Source organism: Triturus cristatus, chromosome 9 (genome assembly GCF_964204655.1).
Source record: "Triturus cristatus chromosome 9, aTriCri1.1, whole genome shotgun sequence".
NCBI lineage: Eukaryota > Metazoa > Chordata > Amphibia > Caudata > Salamandridae > Triturus > Triturus cristatus.
The window spans coordinates 759,089,250-759,109,848 of NC_140592.1; the positions used below are offsets into that span (position 1 = coordinate 759,089,250).

At 46.0% G+C, this 20,599-nt stretch overlaps 1 protein-coding gene across 3 annotated transcripts in view; it reads right to left on the reverse strand.

Moving 5' to 3' along the window:
* Window positions 1–20,599, reverse strand: part of GANAB (glucosidase II alpha subunit) — a 329,555-nt gene that overhangs the window by 273,182 nt on the left and 35,774 nt on the right. For 2 of the 3 annotated variants that reach the window (XM_085626077.1, XM_085626078.1), the window contains exons 3-6: window positions 13,525–13,633; window positions 12,895–13,022; window positions 12,114–12,293; window positions 3,138–3,203 (exon numbers count right to left, since the gene is read on the reverse strand). In XM_085626077.1, the coding sequence (XP_085482203.1) occupies window positions 3,138–3,203; window positions 12,114–12,293; window positions 12,895–13,022; window positions 13,525–13,633 (483 nt within the window). The remainder of the gene's footprint in view (window positions 1–3,137; window positions 3,204–12,113; window positions 12,294–12,894; window positions 13,023–13,524; window positions 13,634–20,599) is intronic. The other variant, XM_085626079.1, reaches the window with a different exon arrangement.

Below are 20,599 nucleotides of genomic sequence, written 5' to 3' on the forward strand. Positions count from 1 at the left end.
GGAGGTCCTACCACTGGACAGTACCGCAACTAGATGTCAAGAAGAGAACGATTGAATAGGTGGCCAAGCAAAGTTCCAAAATCTACACCTTTTACCACTACACAGATCAGAAGTAATTCCTTTACAATAAATAAATAGTTATGACCTCTAAAAATGGACTCCTGCAACTCTTATTTGATAACTATTATTACCTATAAAAAGGCTCCATATCGCCACCTTTATAGAATTACTTTTTTCTAAAGATGCTTTGAAGATCTTCTCTCTAGACAGTGTGGAACCTGAATGGAGATTCTAAATAAATTAGCTCAAGCATGCTTTCAACTTATGGAAAGCTTTCATGTTGAAGAGGACTTTAGTAGTGGCCATGAATCATTTCAGCTCAAAGCTGCACTTCAGGCTCAGAAGGTTATTATGAAGAATAGTTTTATTAAGTTGTACATACTTTTTGCAAACAGATATGAACGTTTTTTTAATTTCTTTTAAAGCCTCATCTACTTTTGTAAAGCAAGAAAACTCTTGAAAAGTTATATTTGCAGAAGAGCACTAAATATTATTGAACTACATCAAAAAGGTTCAGTCAGTCTTCAAAGTGGTTACTTACAAAGTATGGGTAAAACGGCATGGCTTGAAGCCACTTACCACTCTCTAAATGTATGTTTTGAAATGTTATATGCACAATGGTCATGTCAAACACATGAAAAGAAGTCAAAGTAAATTATCATGGTATCACATATTTAATCTCAGACAGTTTACTCTTAATCATTCCTCAAATACAGCCTGGCAGTGTACTTCTCTCTCCCAGGACATTTAAGAGAGACAAGAGCAGACAGTAGCAGGTTAGGGCACCATTTAGGAGTGGACAGAGCCATTGACACTGGCTTCTATGATAAGCTGCTCAACTTTTGTAGTGCTACGTTGGCTGGTCCTGTACCGTTCAACAGAACAGTCCTCAATGTTTATGACTGAAGGACTAGTGAGCACAGAAGTTAGTCAGTAACCTACCTCCTCATCAAAAAAACTACCAGTAATTCCCAACGCTTCCTTATTCCCTCTTCATAAAAGCAGCGATAAACTAATAACCGCAAACCATCATTGACACTCAATATACGCTGTTTAAAGTAACAGACTAATGACTTCATAACTAACACCAAAACTCTAATGATAGTTCAACAAAATGCCTTCTGAGCCATCACAAATACTCAATCACTAGTTTAACAGCTGTAGAAAACATGAAACCGCTCCTCACTACTTCCTAGTAATTACCAATGTTTAGCAGCTGATGTAATCATATAAACACCCTATGGAGAAAACCTACTTTTTTCTTTCGTTTATCCCTTCTCACAATGCTACAATTGGGTTGCTGCCTCCACGCTACACCACCTGTGTTTTAAACTGGGCTAAATTATGGGCTCAAAGTGGACATTTATCATTACCTCATAGAAATACAAACCATATAGAATAAAGATGCACATTTACAATATGAATGAAACATTATCCCACTAAAAAGAGGCTACTTGATTGTCCAAGTACAATTCCTAGGCAACTGTAATTATAAAAAAAAGAGACTATATAGGCACCTTTTAAGAGACCAATTACTAGGATAACCTGCGATATATTAATTTAGGAGAAATTGATTACCAGAGATCTGTGTAATTAACTGAAGAATTTCTTTGTATTACAGATACCTTCCAAACTTAAAAAGCTAAGAAGAAAAAAATATTCATTAGGAACGGTGTTAACAAGGCAGGTGTACCTAAGTCTTTCATTCCCGGTTACTTCTCTTAGATACTCATATCTAGGAAGCCATCTGTTGCCTTGCTCAGACTAACACCTGCTAAAGCAATAATACCCTTTAGCGAAAAGGCATTCAAACATATCTCCATCCCAGGGGTACAACTTGACGCGCCTTAGAACTGAATTTTAGACCATCACCTTTAGAACACAGTGGGATGCTGATGGTGGATGAAAGTAAACTTTGAGAAGGCTCCCTTGCTTTGTTTCCAGATATTACACTGGAAGCTGCACTTTAGGCTCTATTGAAAGACCCTTTGCTCTCTACTAGGGTATAAACAGTTTTTCCACCTTTTACCAGTATCTTTAGACTAGTACAAGCAGTGTTTTAAAATAATTATTTTAATCTTCACTTAGTAAGGGTTGAATGTAATTACTCATCTAATGGAAAGCTTCTACCGAGAAATGTTCCATCTCCTCTGGTGCGCATAGCTCGAAATAATAAAATTAGTACTCCGAAGCAGTGGTGAACTTCATGTTTCTCACAACAGATTTCTACTGTCTAACAGAAAATATAAATTACCAGAGTGTCCCCCTTGCTGTACAAAAGCACACTATGCACGATTCAGTCTAAATAATTGGTTGTAGTCGCCATTTCCCTGGGGCATTCAATGTTAATTTTGATACACAGATTCCATCATGCCCAGAAAGAAAAGTGGTAAAAAAAAAAAACACAACAATGAACAAATAGAGTTAGAGCCACTAAAAAAAAACACACATTAAACTAAAAGATATGAATCTTCAAGAAAAATAATCTTATACGGGGAGTGCTGACAAATGAAGGAACATCACAACTTAGAAGGAGCACCTCAAAAGCCTTGATAAGCCTACATTAAATTGTATTGAAAAGAATTAACTGGATAACCATCTGGGAAAAACGGTACTGGGTTTCTGGAGTTTAATGTTAAAACAATCAAAGTAAACGAGGTGTAAACCAAATGACGAACCTTCAATAATGAATAAAGTTTTCAAACATGTTACAAGGCCCGTTCGCTTGAAAGCAGAGGTAAATCTAAGCATGTCAAAACACCCTACTTTAGAATTTTTGCAACTATGAAATCAACCGGGTCGAAATTGTGTGTTATCCTCTCCAGGGCCACATTAGCATGTCCCCATCACAATAGCTGAACTTCGCCCAAAAGCAGAGCTTTACAGAAGACATGAAAAAAAATTATTTTTTTAAAAACACCACACCAACCAAGACATGCAAACTACTAAGGAGGGAAGGAGATCAACACTGGAAGCAAAAGCCTTAGAGCAGGGTCCATCGCTTAACAGTGCACAGGAGGTGTGGGTAAGCAGGTGTTCCCTAAAGGAATAGCGAGAAAGGCAGAAAGGGTTGTTACCTAGAAAAAAGGCTCTTCATCTTATCCCACATGCTACCGACTGTGCTACCAACTTTATCCGAGAAACTGGGGGCGGGAAGGAAGGGGCGAGGCGTTCGGGATGCACAGGAAGAACAAACAAAAAAACAGAAAAAGGAGTTTTAGTTTAACTTGTTCCAACAACAAGAAGACAACAGAGCAGCAAGAGGCTGACAAACCCCCAAGCGGTGACAACTTCACTTCAGTTGTATCCCTAGCCATTAGGAGTCACTGTTAACAGCAGTCCTTGGCTTTCCCCTCACAATGGCAGCAATCCCAGCAGGTGTCACACCATGAGAGCACTTGGCCATCGATCCAAAGTCTGTTAAATCTGCAGCATTTGCTCTTCTGAACAGAAGGTGTATAGCTTGAACCTGGACTTGACATGTACACCATTTCAAGACATCCCCGCTAGAATCAAACTACTCAACTTTCAGATCACTAATCATCCAGTGGTAACACAAGAAATATAGTGTCACCAGTAAGTCCTCCCCCGCAAAAAACCCAAACCAAATGCACTTACAATATTGTCCCTTTGGGACACCTGTGTAGTTGCACAGTCTCTCCAGAAATGCTGATGGGTCCCTTTCTACACAACATGTCCACTTCTTCAAAGGTGCGCTTGAGAAATCATATGTGCCCTTTTTCTACTCAAAGTCTGGGAAAAGGCTTGTGGATATTAGAGACAGGGGGGGGGGGAAGAGATTAACGAATATCAAGATGCAAAGGAGAGCTCGCTTTTTACATTAACAGGTGGATGTATTGCTTCAGGAAGATCTAGGCCTCCCACTAATTCCAAATGAAACATCTAACCCTTCCCAGGTTGACAATTTTTGGAGTAAGAGCATAAAGGCAGACTTCCAACACTTACAACCCACTTGCGCAATGTCCTTGCCATTTGGTGCTTCTCCTCTGAATTTAAAGGTACTATTAAAAGTACCATATAATCATCTTCCACCAACCTGTAGTCAAATGTTGGATGTAACTTTATTAAAGTGCATGTCGTATAAAATGTAATTATGTACATTTATTGGAGAGATAAATAAGGGTTTTCAAAAGTTCACCCACAGTTTAGCCTGCATCAGCCTAGAGCTTTACATATTGCTTTTTCAAACTGAATTTCCGATGTGAGCTTTGTAGGCAACTGTTGGCCAATCACTGGTCACAGAACCCTGCTTTTACTGCCTACGCATATTATTAATCCTCTCCATACAGACAGTGTACCCCAGCCTTTTCCCTTCAGTCCTGGCAGTGACACTAAAGAGATCCACTTTGCTCTCTCTCGGATGACTGGGGCCACACAAGTGCCCTATGATCAGGCCACCTCTTGCAGAAGCAAGAACCACAGCCAAGAACAACTTCAATTGTTCTTTTAACTGACATCTGAAGATCTCAAAACTCTTAATGTAAAGGCCAAGTTGTTTAGGAGGAATATTAATCTCCTTCGTGACTTTCAAGATATTCTTTCGCAGTATGTGGGGGTTTTATCTGCATTACTGCACACCTGTGTATCTGCATTCATTGTTTAAGCAAAGCCAGGATGTTGTTTTGCTTTACAGTTGCAGATGAGAGGTATGATAAGCACACCAACAAGTGTCTGCCTTGGATTGTATCACCCATAGGAGGGGAGGATTATGTGCACTATTCTTTGAGGGTAACTGCTCAGACTTGAGTTTATCTGGCTCACTTTGAAGACCTGTGGTCTGGATAGGTGTCAGACCCAAGACAGAGGTTTAACTTGACTCAGAGAAGTCTATACAGTAATAACCCACACAGATAAACTCCACACATACAATTGCTCCAGGATAAATGATTGATCTACCATTGTATTTTTTGTTTTATTTTGATTTTCTCATGCAGGCTGTGGTAACTCTTCAATGCATGCTTGTGTCAAAGTGGCATGTGAAGTGTCAATGAGACCAGAGACTGGTCACAGTTGCTTTGGATTGTAGTGTGTCAAAGGCAGGACATGCAAGCATAAAATAAGCAATTACACTGGGGTGTAGTACTGGGTGACAGACGTGCTTCTGAAAGAACAGACAGCACTACACTGCAATTCTGTAGACTGATACAGATAATGATGAACCAACACTTCTGGATATCTTGCACACCAAAGAAAATGTAGAAGTAGGGATGTGAGGGATTACTAGCTGCTGGTCTTTCTACAGAGTGCAGTGCACTAAGGTATGCTACTAGACCTCAGTGCCAGGGTTCTAACGCCTTACCAAGTGCAAGTCAAATTGGCTATCCCGAGTTGGCAAGTACTGACTTACTTATAAGTCCCTAGTATTATATGGTAAGGGTCCAAAGGCTATTCAAGGCAGTGTCTTCACCCAGGATTGCAGCACTGATTGTGCCACCCAGTGTGTGATAAAGGGCAAAAGGACTCCCAGTCTGCCACTGCAGACTGGAAGGGCAATGGTAATACTGCCAATTTGACTTTGCCATTTGACTAATTGCAAAGCCCCCACCTCCCTTAATATATGCATGACTTCCCTAAGGAAGGCCTTTGGAGCCCTAAGTCAGGGAACTATACATTATTAAGTAGGGTATGTATTTTATATATGTCTAAGCAGCAACACTTCTAAGTTGTTGTTTTGCTGTGGAAAAGTTAGTAACCCCATTGGCTAATACAGGGTTACCAGCTGGCACCTCAGCCTGGCTAGCTTCTGTATGGGACTACTTAACTAGGTTCTGTAAGGTATCAAAGTAACCACAGCATTAAACCCGACCTGATGCCCAGGTCGAATTTAATGTCACTATTAAAGTAATGCAACTAGGAAGTTGCAACACTGTGACCCAGCTCATTCAGTAGCCTCACATGGCCACTGGCCGACAGATGGCTTTCTGACTGCCAGGCAGTAGTGTGAATGATTCCGAGGCTTAGGAACAATAGCAGCCTGTTGCAGGGAGACGTGTCACCTCCCCCCCCCCCCCCACCCCCTTGCAGGAAGCCACTCGGTGTTAGTCCAAAAAGTGAACATCAAAGGTGAAACTGCCTTTGATGGGCATATGGCAAAAACACTCCAGAGGGGCTGCTCTTTGTTCCAGTAGACAGGGTCAGAGAGGGAAGATCAGTGCCCAAACCGGTTTCCCATGGTAGCCACACCTCTAGGGTACCCGACCCCAGGTATCTACACCTATAGGGTGGGCAAACATGCTCCTACTAGCGGAGGAAGGGTGCAGACATATTGGTAGCGGGCATAATAGTGCACTCTGGGATTGTTCGGTGCCACACATTCCTGGAAAGACGTCACCCGGGGGGGAATTCCAGGTAGCCCATTTGCTAGTGACTGCATTGTCCCTTCAGAATACTTTCCCAGGGTAAAATATGGCACCTCTGTCACCCTGAAACTCCGATCACATTGGAACTGGAACAAAGACTGAAGGAGGACTACCCTACTGGCCCCTGGGCCACACAAAAGAGGCTGCACGGCCTGCTGCACCGTCAGCTAGCAAAGTTAGGACTGTTCCTGTGGCTCCCGACTCAGGGAAAAGTCACCCCCCCCCCCCACCAGAAGCAGGGGCTCCAAGGGTCAGTTGGATGGCACCCTGGAACAGCACCAGGGACATTACAGCTGAAGAAACCCAAACTGGCAAGTTGATAGCCAGTTCAGAAAATTGCAGCTAACTGCCTCTGGGCACCCCAAGAGACAGATACCTGTGGGCCAAAAGTTGCACCAGAGTCAGCCGGACCCTGGAGTGTCGTCAGTGTCCAGAGGGACAACAGGCCTGCACCAAAGGATTTCACTGTGTTCGCAGACTGGTAGAACAGCCGCAGCTGGCCTTCTACTGTCGCAAAGGGGACTTTGTGGGATCACGATCTATGTTGGGTCTGATGGCTTTGTGGAATAATGCGTCCACTGTAGGGGCCTGTGATGACCTCATGGTCACAGGTTCAAATTTCGGCGAGTTCACTCAGCCTTTCATCCTTCTGTGGTCAATAAATGAGTACCATTGAGTTAGGTAAAAATAAACATCTATTATTTAGCGCCAAGATACCCTGAATGCCGAAAGTGCACATTACAAATTCAAATGTTATGTGGCCAGTCGCCCCACATGACTCGTGGACAGAGGAATCACCACAAAGGCACCTGTAGACCGCACGGCAACTGGAGCACCTTTTCATCCTTTATCCTTAGCATCAGGACCACTCCATCAAATTCTATGCCGGTCGTGCTGTAAAGTTTGGAACTGGACTGGAAAACCCTCTGGTGGCCAGGTAACTTTCCAAATCTACCCTATCGACCCCCAAGCCCTTCTCCCAGTCGGGTTTGGTCACTTAAGCCGTAGTAGGCAAGATAGGTTTTACAAATGTTTTCAAAAGTTTGCAAACTGATGAGACCTTTAAAAATCTTTATCTACGGAACCCTTGGGTGGATTTAGCTCAAGGACTAACAATTCATAAAAATATAATCTATTTTTATAAATTGGTGTTGTGGTTCTTTTGTGTTGTGCCGCTTTTTTGTGGTGTTATTTCGTGCTGTTAAATGCTTTACACTAAGTTCCTTTGTGCAAGCCTAGCTGCTCGAAGCCATTGCTACCCAGGGTTGAGCTTAAAGTTTTACAAATGAGCCTGACTGGACCCAAGATAGTGTTTGTCAGTGTATTCTACGGTAAGGCTGCACAGCCATACCTTATAATACACCCACACCCTCTCAAGTGGTATAACAAATACTTTGTGCATTTCACAAACAGAAGCTGTCATTTCACTGCAATGAGTTTGTAAACATGAAACGCCATTTCATGACAACTCTTCATTAACATGAGGCTATGTGCCTTCACATCTAAAGCTGCCCCATAAGCCAGTAAGGGTTGGCATCCATTTCAGATGCTGAAGGTTTAAGGAGAGCTCACAAAAACAGTACAGGGGAGAACACTGTGCGCTTGTACACTAGTGGGACAATACACTGTTGCAGCGCACTTGCCATCTCCCACGACTCTTCAGGCACCAATCTCCTGATCAAGGAAGAAGGGTAGCAAAGTTGTGTCCCTGAAGCCAGGGGCAATTTGTTCTTGTAGGAAACTGGGTTTCTGTTGCAGTAACTGACCCACTTTTTACCAGATTTCTGATGCACTTTGACTGAGTGTGCCATGGGTCCTGCCAATCAGGTATGCAGAGCCGGAGTTATTTTCCTAAAACCTGTACCATGGTTTACACACTTGGCACAACACTAGCCTACCTGTACGTCCCTTGTACGGAGTACCTATAGTACCAGGGAGATGGTAGCCAGAGAAAGGTTTCTGAGGGCTGAAGGATGCATTATGCCACCCTCAGATACCCCTCACCACTAACATGCACCACTGCCATTGCAGCCTGCATGTTGTGGTGCAGCTAAAAGTGAAGAGTTGACATGGCATACATACCTATGTGCCATGCCTGCATGAGGCCTAGGTAAGTCACCCTTAAGACAAGGGGCCCTATACTTCATGTGAGGACCTATTGGCATGAGCAGACAGGTTGCTATAATATCTTAGGCCATTCTTTGATATTATAAGTGCCCAGTAAAGCCATCCAGAGTATATGGTCTGGAAACTGGTCATTACAAGTTTCCTAGCACCATAATGCCTTTACTGAATCATGGGATGTTTGGTATCAAACATCTCAGAATAATAAACATGCACGGATTCCAGTGTCGGATTAATTATTCCCTGCACTCATGAGTCCCTTCTAGATGGGACTCCTGAACCAAACCAACCACTGTTGGGTTCCTGACTGGTGAACACCAGCCTGCCACCGCGAGACAAGTTCCTGGACCCCTGGGGCGGGAGCCTGCGTTCCCTGGGCGGAGGTGTTTACGCCTTCCCCAGGTCAGGAAGAGCCATCTGTGGCAAGGGAACTTCAAAGACCTTGCCGTCATTGCAACGCAACCCGCCAGCATCTTCTGCTATCAGGAGCAGGCCCCCTTCCTCTGTCACCTCCTTTTTGGCAAGAGTTCAGGCGGGAAAAATTAGAACAGCCCAGAAGGTGTGTCCACCTCCGCCAACCCCACCCCCTCAGGTGGGTGAGGCGAGGTGAAGCCCACTCTGCAATGTCCACCGTCTTGCAGATGGCAGGCACCTTAAACCAGGGTTAGGTATTGTGTCCACTCCCCAACGTGGGGTGAGCACACCAAGGGTGTAGTCAACTTAAGGTTAGTAGCCCACTGGCTACTGCCTCAATACTCCTAAAAACGCCCCCTAGATACAGTATTTAGGGGGCAGCCCATACCCAGCCAGGGAGTTTGACAACTTAAGAAGATTGGAATCCCAAAGACGTCGCATCAGTGAAGACTCCAGGCCCAATTAACTTGGCCCCAGCTCTACAGGCCTGCCTGCAGCTCCATAGAATACGACTTCTCCAAAAAGGATCAACAACCTCCAGATTTGGAGAGGACTGATCCCCAACTTCAACAAAGACTTAAAACTCCCAAGGACAGCGGCCCTGTGCACAGAAGATCCAGTTCCAGCGGTACCAAGAAACCCTGCTCCAGGACGTACCTCTGCACCAATCATCCATGACTTGTCCCGAGGGTCCATCGGTCCTGCAGTGGGACCCCAAGTGGTCCCCCAGCAATTCTGACCTCCAAACCATCAAGGGTGGTCACATCTAAGGTTCCGTGTCTGCAGCCTCTTCACGACGATCCACCTCCACTGCCAGCAGAGCGGTAAGCAAATTCCCCGACGTCAAAAGGCACCCCTGCTATCTCCAATCCAGAGTCCTGATGACCCAATCCCGAGGTGTCCCAACGTCGAGGGACATCTCTACATACCTGCCCAGCTGTTGGTTCCTCCCGGAAGACTTTCTGGACAGAGCCTGCAGCCGAAATCCAAAGAGGACAACCCCCATAGGACTGCATTGGGCTCCCAACACAATCCGAGCACTCTGCACACAGCCATCCCAGTGTTGCTGGTGGTGTAGTCTTGGTGCTAACTTAGGGCTAACTTAGGACCCCCTTTGCCCCCACCTTAACCCTAGAAACTGGTCTCCCAAAACTGGGTGGCCCGCCTGTGAGCAGCCACCAACTGGGGTGCCCGCTAGCCACACTGGCACCCTGCACTTTGCACCCGGCCGCCCTAGTGCCGCTGTGGTGCACTTTGAGTGCTGAAATTAACCTTGGTTCTACATCCCAAAACTCAGTTACCAGAACAGTTTACTTACCTATACACTTAACACTGCTTTTTCCTCCATAATGGGTCTTTTATCGGAAATGTGTCCTATGTTGATCCTGTTGTGTAATGCAACAAAAGTAACTTGGAGTCTTCAAATTAGTTAATCTGCTTGCTATACCTCTGGGGATTCACTGGACTCTGTGTACACTATACCTTCCTTTGATATAGTATATACAGAGCCAGCTTCCTACAGTTCTGAACTGGCTTTAGCACCAACAGTATGTGATCAAGGAAACCACCACACTCCTGCTACGCTGAAATTGTAAATCTGTGGAATATAAAGAAAAAAAAAAAAGAATGCGATTTGTGGAATGTAAATGGTCTTGTCGTAGAGCCACCCGTTCACCATTGATCTATGAACCCGTTCTGTCGCTGTTAATTAATGTTCCACTGCTTTGTAACTAAAGTGCCTTCTTTCCAAACATTACCATAAACACATTTAAATGTGCCGATTGAACGAAGAGAATGTAAATTATCACACGGAGATCCCGCCTCTTCTCAGAGTCCTTGCACATTGGGCTGCCTTAGCTTGGAGAGGTGCACAATCAGCCAGAAGAGCACAAAAAAGAAGGAATTAATCCAGGTATGTTCAAGTTGAAGCCTGTGCAATAGGAGAAAAAAGGTGGGGAGTTGCAGGAGCAGGGGGATGTGGAAGTGTTGGGGGAAGGTCTAACAGCCTTGCCTTTTGTGGCCCACATGCCAAGCAGCCTTACTTTCATCCCCATAAGTAATCCAGCCACTGATCTACCCCAATAAATTAAGCTGTTAATGTGGATTACTGCAAATAGCAATCTTTTTACATACGATTCAATATTTGACAGATTGCAGACTTGTGGATATTTGGTTACCGCAAATGTCTATTTTTAGATACAGCTACAGTGTGGCTAAATATCTGGAGCTGGGCACTGATACATTACTGACTCACATGTACAAAAGATCTCAGATGCCAGTGAGTAAGGCATAGAACTTGCTGATGGAGAGCAACTCAACTACATGCGACACCCACAGCAACAATATTCATGCTAAATTAATATTTACGTAGTACATGTCTATATTTAGGAAGATACACCTCAGATATTGTTTGACTGTTTATACACCTCGATTCACCAAGAGTTCATGTCCAATACATTCTGAAAGGCCTAGATTGCTCTATTCCAGACAGATGCTTAAAGCGATGCACTCTATTCTTAGAACCTCTCTCCCAAGCCTCATCTTTACTTTGTGACTTCCTCCCTTTGGAAAACTGTTTGCTCTTCTAACCAGCTTGCAATCCCACTGAGGACTCCACTCAGGAGGAAGAAGGTGGTGTTTCTCCTTTAATAACGGTTCTCCAGGCAGGGCATCTTCTGTAGTCACAAATCAGCAGCCAATCATCGATTGCCTCACCAAACACTAAGTAAGTTTAAAAAACAGGGAAACTGAGGATAAGTTTTTCAGGAGCAGGGTGTTAAAGATAGTCACCATTATCTGTGTACAAATAAAACGATGGGGCTTACAATGTCACTACTGACTAAGGGAACTCCTTCAAATTGCCTGATGATGGAGGAATATAATAAGAAGCATGGGACGTTATAGAAGTTCACACATGTTGTGCCTTAGATCTAAGAATCAGGGGTACTTAATGGAGCACAAGGCTCAGAGATCCCCGAGAGAACATTCTTGCACAACTTCATATGGAGTCACCAGCAGAAAATGGATGGAACTGTATTTTCCTACATACAACACATTTAATCAAGCTTTCACACCACTGCTTCACACCCTCTAACCTCCACCCCCTTGCTCAAGTTGCGCTGCCATGCTACTCACGAATCCTTCCTCTTGCGTAGATGCTCAAACATCAGCAGACCACGAGAATTAACACTGAGCACCAGGTCCCTGCCAGCAAGCAGGTCCATGCGGAAAGGCTTGGCTGTGATGATGAGCTTGTGGTAGTTACCACCCAGGGAAAGCTCTACACTCTCCTCGTCTTTGCCAGTGACGGTCAGCCTGAGGGGACAAGGGTGAAGGGACAAACAGATCAGAAACTTTGCAGCCCTTCACTCAACCCCAGCCTCTACAGGCCTCCAACAGCAGAGCATAAGAATGAACAGAAGATATGCCTGTAACATACTTCCTCGCTTAACAATGGAGGGCTTGTTCAGGTGGTCATTGTTTAATTGGGGTTATCAATTGAAAGTCAATACAAAATATATATATATAATTCACAAACTGTACAAGTGTACTTCATATATACTGCTCCTATAGGTAAAATGAGGTTCCCATAAATAGGATGTTGCACCCTCCTGATGCTGTGCATTTAAACAGGCTATGTTGAGCAGAAATCTGTGCATGAATATCCCGAGCTCAAAGGCTTGTCAACTGTGCTGTTTGCAAATCTGTCTGACTGGAAAAATAACTTTATGGCTTGTATGGTCTTCAAAATCTGTTTAGATGGGTAAGAGATGCCTATTCAGGTGACAAAAGCATCACATGGTTGAATGGCTAGATTATTAAAATAGTGCATCCTACAGCAGTCTATATGCTTACACTGCGATTCAACTACAAGGCACAGACTATATACAAGCAGGAAATATGGCAGGCCACTTACTGCAATGTTTGAGGGTCTTCAATCAGGACATCAGGAACTTCGTATCGTGGCCTCAGAGGATTTAACTCATTAATTCTGAAGCGTGTCATGTTCCCTTTCAAACTGTAAACTTCCAGCAGCAATGGGATCTGAAAGCAGATACAGGAAGGACACTAGGGTCAGTCAACGGCAAAAGTAGTAATTAAAAGTGTAGAGGGAGAAATTATGGGATAGAGGCCCTCAATAGCCTCCCTCCCTAGAGGTCCATCCATGCGCTTTACAGCCTTTGCTTCCCAAGTAGTGCTCTTCTCTGTTGGCATCATCACATTTCCTGCTCTTCTAGGGCAGGCAGATTTTCCTTTCCCTTTGATCAGATACCATCCTTGCCCACAGACCCCAACATTTTGGTGGTCGGTTGCCTTTTTTTGTCTTCTCAGTAGCCTGACATTGTAGGCAGTGCAATCTCTTTTTTGTCTGCTCAGTAGCCTGTCACATTCAGACTGTTCAAATCGATTCACCTACTGATTTGATGCTCATTCACGAATCTGGATTCCTTGCGTCCTTTACAATGTAGGAGCTCAAAGCATCCTCTGTACCCCAGACACAGTGAGCAACCACTTTATCCCCCAATTTAGCTTCTTAGCCTCTCACCTTGTTGGCCTCATTCATCAATTGGAGGCTAGCACGGCCCTCTGTCACATCCAGAGAATCCAGCAAAGCCCTGTATACAGAACTGCCATGCTTCAATCCACGCTGTCGTCTGTTAGGAGAAAAAGGGCCAATTAGAAGAGAAAGCGCAAAATCTGCACTAGCAACACAAGTCATCCCCCTGGGTCTACAATTACAGTGTCTACAGGGGTAGGAGATAAAAACAGCAACAGCAGCCAAGGAACGTATCCCCGGGGAACAGAGGATAAAAACAGTCATAAAGAACCAGAAAGAGAGGCTGGTGATAGTAGAGAGATCACTGCAGCTCATCTCATGTTGATCTTGCTAACAGAAAAACCTTGAGATAATGCAAGCACAGAGGCAAATGAAATAGCATACAACAGGCAGAGCACCCCCACTCTTTCACCCCGCCTCACCCCCCCCAAAGAGGTGTGGCTAAGTACATTCCAAGTAATGTCCACAGACTATACAGAGGAGCTTATAAGGACAACTGCGCCCCTACAGAGAGATACGAGGAGAGAACCAGCGCACAATCACAAAGGTCCCACATATGGACCAGGCGATGCCCCTCATGTAAAATGGAGACAGACTTACAGAGCTATAACACTGCCATACTGGAGACAGTTGCAAAGATGTAATTGTGCACATGCTAATTTACTGGTCCAACTCATATTTCCATGGTGAAGCATGGGAGGAGGAGACACTGGGCCAGTCCTTCTGTAGCAGGCAGTTCAACATTCAAAACCGAGGTTAACAGTGAACAGCCCTCTCAGCTTTCATGCTTTCTTGCAAGAGTGGCTTTTGTACTATGTGCTAAAATATAAACCACAACCAACATGCAGTTCTCAGTAATGCTTGGTCATGGAGTTCACCAACAGGTTTTAAAGAGCCCTGCATCCTTTAAATGCCACAAAACGAGACAAAGGCCTGTATATCATAGATAGCATAAAAGTGCACACAGGGATGAATACTAAATGAGACTTCAGGCGATGCTAGTTCAGGAGATCTGTGCAAGTTACTAAGGCAGGTCACTGTACAATGGTCTGTGAAAGGAGTAAATCAGAGAAGAACAAAGTCCACAATACTCACTCATTCCCACTCCTTTCTCAAGGTACTGGCGCTTCTAGGAGTATCAGAAAAAGTAGGCAACAAGACCAAAGCTTTCCGATCTTCCTCAGTTTGAAGCCCTGCATCCCTTACTACAAGAACAGCACAAAGGAGGGAAGAGGGATTGCCAGCCTACAGCTTTTTTGACAATAACTTATTAGAAAATGAATTGGTAATCAAGACATGGTAAATTGTGATTGAGAACCTAGGGAAAAGTAGGGGAAATCCACTGAAGCTCATATCTTGTTCACAAAGGAGACAAATAACATGGATCCTAGCTATGAACTAGCCCACTGTATACGCCCCTCCAAATGGACAACATATGTGAAACATGAATGTAAGGTGGGTGTTACACAGGTGGACTGGAAAATGGAGAGGTCCATTTAGTGTTCATCCCCGACAGCATTCACACTATTCCTGCTGTCCGTCTTTGAAAAAGGTTGTGCCTGCTGGATCAGGGGAGGTTTCAAGCCAATTCCCTTTGCCTTTGAAGTGTATATTCTCCGTAATTTTGTGAAATTCATATTCCCTTTCCAACGGGAGCACTTTGAGGCCTGGGTGCAGTGGAATTTAAATATACAACAACATGACTAGTCAGAATTGTAGGACTGTGGATTTGGGATTTGAGGCTTAAACTCTTGTGAATCTGGCCATCAAGACAGAAAGACAGACAGGATGCTTCTCCAGGGGTTGAGAAACTCAAACATTCGAATGTTGGATACCCTCTGGTTGGTCCTGGTATCCCGACCAGCAGAGGGAGTTAATATTGGACCGCTCATCCTGCAGTTGGTTTACCTTTGTTTTCTTGGCACACAGGAGTCCTGCAGACCGGTGCTGGACAGAAGATACAGGACCAGCAATATAATCTTTGCTGAATTGGTACCTCACCCTACACTGGGCCTAAGTCATACAAGCTTGCGAGAAGCCAACATTCTGCGACCTCTGGAAAGACAGAACAACTGCCTCCTGGCTGGGTATGCAAGGAATAACCAACCTGATCAACAAGACTCCCTGCACAAGGCCCAGCTAACTTGAAGACCCACATAAGAAAAGTCCCCAGAAGACGAACGTCAATCAGAAGCAACAAGGTCCCTGAACTACAGCTGCCAAGATCTGGGTCATAGAGCTGCAGCATCGTCCAATCTAAGTGTTCACCATCACTGGCCCTTCCTCCATGTAGGATATTTTTGTGCCCTCACCCATTCTTCAGCATCAGGAGGCTCAGGAAACCTGTCTGTGAGCATTCAATAAGGGATTCAATTCTACTGGCTGGGGGGCGGTTACAATGGTTCGAAACGAACAAGTTACTTACCTTCGGTAACGCTTTTTCTGGTGGATACAGTATCTGCCTGTGGATTCCTCACTTTGTGAATATCCCTTGCGCCAGCAACATTCGGAAACTTTTGTAGCAGTCCACGCCGATGAGGCCGAAGACGACATCACAGAGACACTGCTCCGCTCGCGACTCCGCTGACGTCACCGGCTCCATAAGAGGACCTCGTCGGCGTGATGACGTCAGTTCCGCCCCTTTTTTCCGTGCCTTCGAGGCACACGGACGGACAGCAATATGTACATAAACAGTATACACAGTACACAATATGCATATCAACACACTCAGTGTGGAAAATAAACAACAAAGCAGAAGAAATAACATAATGCCTTTGACAGTGATAAACACAATTGAAACCCATCAAAAGAATTACAGGCATAGAGTCACTGGTATAGAAGGATGGACAACGGGGAGGCGGGTGGGTCAGTGAGGAATCCACAGGCAGATACTGTATCCACCAGAAAAAGCGTTACCGAAGGTAAGTAACTTGTTCTTCTGATGGATACATCTGCCAGTTGATTCCTCACCTTGTGAATAGATTCCACAGCAGTCCCCACTCCCGGAGGAGGGTGTCCATCCCCCTATACCAGAGAATCCTGAAGGACGGAACGAGCAAAATGTCCGTCCCTCCTCACCTCGGTGTCTAAGCAATAATGTTTTGCGAAAGTGTGGAGGGAGGCCCAAGTTGCCGCCCTACAAATGTCCTCCACCGGAACACCCCTAGCTAAGGCAGATGTGGAAGACTTCGCTCTGGTAGAATGAGCCCTCAAACCCTCCGGAGGCTCCTTACCAGCTAGGGAGTAGCAGATCTTGATGCAAAGCACAATCCATCTTGAAAGGGTGCGCTTGTGCACCGCACGACCCTTTCTGCAGCCAGCAAAACCCACAAAGAGCTGGTCATCAATCCTGGAATCCCTTGTCCTGTCCAGGTAGAAGCTCACCGCCCTCTTAGGGTCCAAGCGGTGAAGTCTCTCCTCCTCCTTGGAAGGGTGTGGGGGAGGATAGAAAGAAGGAAGGGTAATGGACTGCCCCAGATGGAAGGGAGTTACCACCTTAGGCAAAAATGCAGCCCTGGTCCTGAGTACCATTCGTTCAGCATGAATGGTCAAGAATGGGGGTTTCGAACTTAGAGCTTGAAGCTCACTTACCCTCCTTGCCGAGGTGATTGCAACGAGGAACACCGTCTTAAAAGACAAGAGCCTCATGGGAGACTTATGTAAGGGCTCGAAAGGAGAACCCATGAGATAGGTTAAGACAAGGTTCAAGTCCCATTGAGGCACAATAAAGGGAGTTGGAGGAAATTTGTTTGTAAGACCCTTTATAAAACGAAGAACAATAGGAGACTTAAACAGCGACGGCTGGTCCGGCAAACAAAGGAAAGCCGATAGAGCCGATAGATATCCTTTCACAGTAGCCACAGCAAAGCCTTGCTGGGCAAGAGAAAGGGCAAACTGTAGAATATTAGACAGACGAGCCTTCAAGGGATCAATGGACCTCTCTCCACACCATTTAACAAATTTAGACCACCTGTAGGAGTAAATGGACTTGGTGGAGTGTCGCCTGGCCGATAAAATAACATCCACCACATCTGGCGGGAGAGAGAAAGAATTCAGGTTGCCCCGTTCAATCTCCAGGCATGAAGGTGTAAGCTCTGGAGGTGGGGGTGTAGAACCTGCCCCTCCGACTGCGAGAGGAGGTCTGCCCTCAGAGGGAGACGGAGCGGAGGGCACGAGGAGAGGTGGAGAAGATCTGTATACCACACCCTTCTTGGCCAATCCGGGGCGATCAATATAACTTGGGCCCGGTCTTGGCGAATCTTCCTCAGAACCCGAGGAATCAAGGGTATGGGAGGAAACGCGTAAAGGAGTCGTGAGCCCCAACTCAACTGGAACGCGTCCCCCAACGCTCCCTGCAACAGATACTGGAGACTGCAGAATGACGGGCAGTGATCGTTCTCGTGAGTGGCGAATAGATCCACACGAGGAGTCCCCCACGTCCGAAAGACATGACGAACCACCTCTGGATGAAGCCTCCACTCGTGATCGGCAGAGAACTGCCGACTGAGACTGTCCGCACGCACGTTCAGAACTCCGGCCAGATGATTTGCCATCAGACAAATCCGATGGTCCTGAGCCCAGGACCATAGACGCAGGGCCTCTCTGCAGAGAGGAAGAGACCCCACTCCTCCCTGTTTGTTTATATACCACATCGTGGTCGTGTTGTCCGTCAGGACTTGAACAGACTGACCGCGAAGGGAAGGGAGGAAGGCCTTGAGCGCCAAACGTATCGCCCGTAACTCCAGAAGGTTGATGTGAAGCAACCTTTCCTCTGGAGACCAAAAACCCTTGATCTCCAGATCCCCCAGATGAGCACCCCACCCTAAGGTGGATGCATACGTTATCACCGTGGCCACCGATGGAGGTATATGGAAGGGCTTTCCTTGGGACAGATTGCCCTCCACGCTCCACCAAAATAGATCCGCTGCAGCTTCTCTGGAGATCCTCACAGACTCCCTGAGATCTCCCTTGTGCTGATACCACTTCTTGCGGAGGCACCACTGGAGCGCCCTCATGTGCCAGCGTGCATGGTTGACCAACAGTATGCAGGAGGCGAACAGACCGAGCACGCGAAGGACCTTCAGAACTGGAACAACCGCTCCGCTGTAAAACAAAGGAATCATTTCCTGTATGTCGAGAATCCTTTGAGGAGGAGGGAATGCTCGACACACAGTAGTGTCCAGTACCGCACCTATGAACAGGTTGCGCTGAGAGGGCACCAGGTGAGATTTGGGCACGTTGATCGAAAAACCCAATCTGTACAACAGCCGAGTTGTATCCTGCAGATGACAGCACCTTCTCCGACGACTCCGCCTTGATCAGCCAGTCGTCCAAATAAGGGAAAACCGAAATTCCCGATCTTCTGAGATGGGCTGCCACCACTGCCATCACCTTCGTGAAGACTCGAGGTGCCGAAGTAAGACCAAACGGGAGGACCGCAAACTGATAATGTTGCGACCCTACCGTGAAACGGAGATACTTCCTGTGGGACTTCAGAATGGGGATGTGAAAATACGCATCCTGCAAGTCGAGCGACACCATCCAGTCCTCCTGATTCAGCGCCTGAAGAACCTGAGCAAGGGTGAGCATCTTGAACTTTTCCTGTTTCAGGTAAAAGTTCAGGATTCTGAGGTCTAATATCGGACGCAATCTGCCGTCCTTTTTCGGGATCAGGAAATACCGGGAGTAGCATCCCTGACCCCTCTCCTGCTCCGGGACCACCTCTATCGCACCTTTCTGAAACAACTTCAGGACTTCCTCCTGCAGGAGAAGACGGTGGTCCTCCGAACAAACCCCTTGGCAAGGAGGGTAATTTGGAGGGAATTCCCGAAAGGGAAGGGCGTACCCATTTTCTACAAGATCTAGAACCCAGAGATCTGTAGTTACCGATTCCCAATCTTGTAGAAAATGGGTAAGCCGGCCCCCCACAGGACCAACATGATCCGGAATGTCGGATCTAGGGCTGTTTTGCGGTGGTGGGAGGGGCTGAGGAAGAGGAAGAGGAGGAGGAGAGCTGACGAGAGCCACGTGTGCGACCCCTGATTCTTCCTCTGTAACCTCTGGACGAGGAACTTTGCTGCTGCTGAGTCTGTCTATAGGTACGAAAGGATGATCTTCCAAAACCCCTGTACCTCTTAAAAGACCCTCTCGACTGAGACTGGAGTCCCAAAGATTTAGCAGTTGCCTTGCTCTCGTGGAATCTTTCCAGAGCAGCATCTGCCTTTTTCCCCAAATAGGCCAGACCCATCAAACGGTAGATCCAGTAGAGTCGACTGTACATCTTGAGGAAACTCCGATGTTCTCAACCAAGCACTCCTCCTGGTCGCAACAGCCGACCCCATGACTCTTGCCACAGAATCAGCAGTGTCCAGACCACTCTGAATCACCTGCCGCGCAGCCGCCTGAGCATCAGCCAAGATGTCATTAAAATCAGATCTATCGTCCTCAGGCAATTTCGGCGCCAGTTTCTTAGCCGAGTCCATCAGCGCGTGAACATAGCGTCCCAAGAGACATGTGGCGTTAGTCGACTTCAAAGCCATGCTGGCTGATGAAAACACCTTCTTTGCCGATTGATCCAGCCTTTTTGCCTCTCTGTCCCCAGGGACCTGTGGAAAAGCACCTTTAGACTTCCCAGAACAAGCCGCTTTAATCACCAGACTCTCTGGTGACGGATGGGACGACAAAAATTCAGGATCTCCTGGGGCCACTCTGTATCTCCTTGCGATCGTCTTTGAAACCGCAGGAGCAGAAAAAGGTTTGCGCCACACCTCCAATACAGGCTCCACAATGGCCTCATTAAATGGAAGCAAAGGCTTTGACACCGCTGTGGGAGAATGCAAGACTTCAGTCAAGATGTTTGACTTAAACTCCGTTGTTGGAAGCTGGAGATCAAGCAACTCCGCAGCTCTCCTTATGACTGCATGGTAGGGTGCGACATCCTTGGATGGCTCATCAGATGGCGGAGTAATCTCCCACTCAGGAGAAAGGTCCAAGCCACTAGCTTCCTTAAGCTCGTCAAAAGCCTCATCCGACTACCAATTCTCCATCCTCCGCCTCCTCTTGA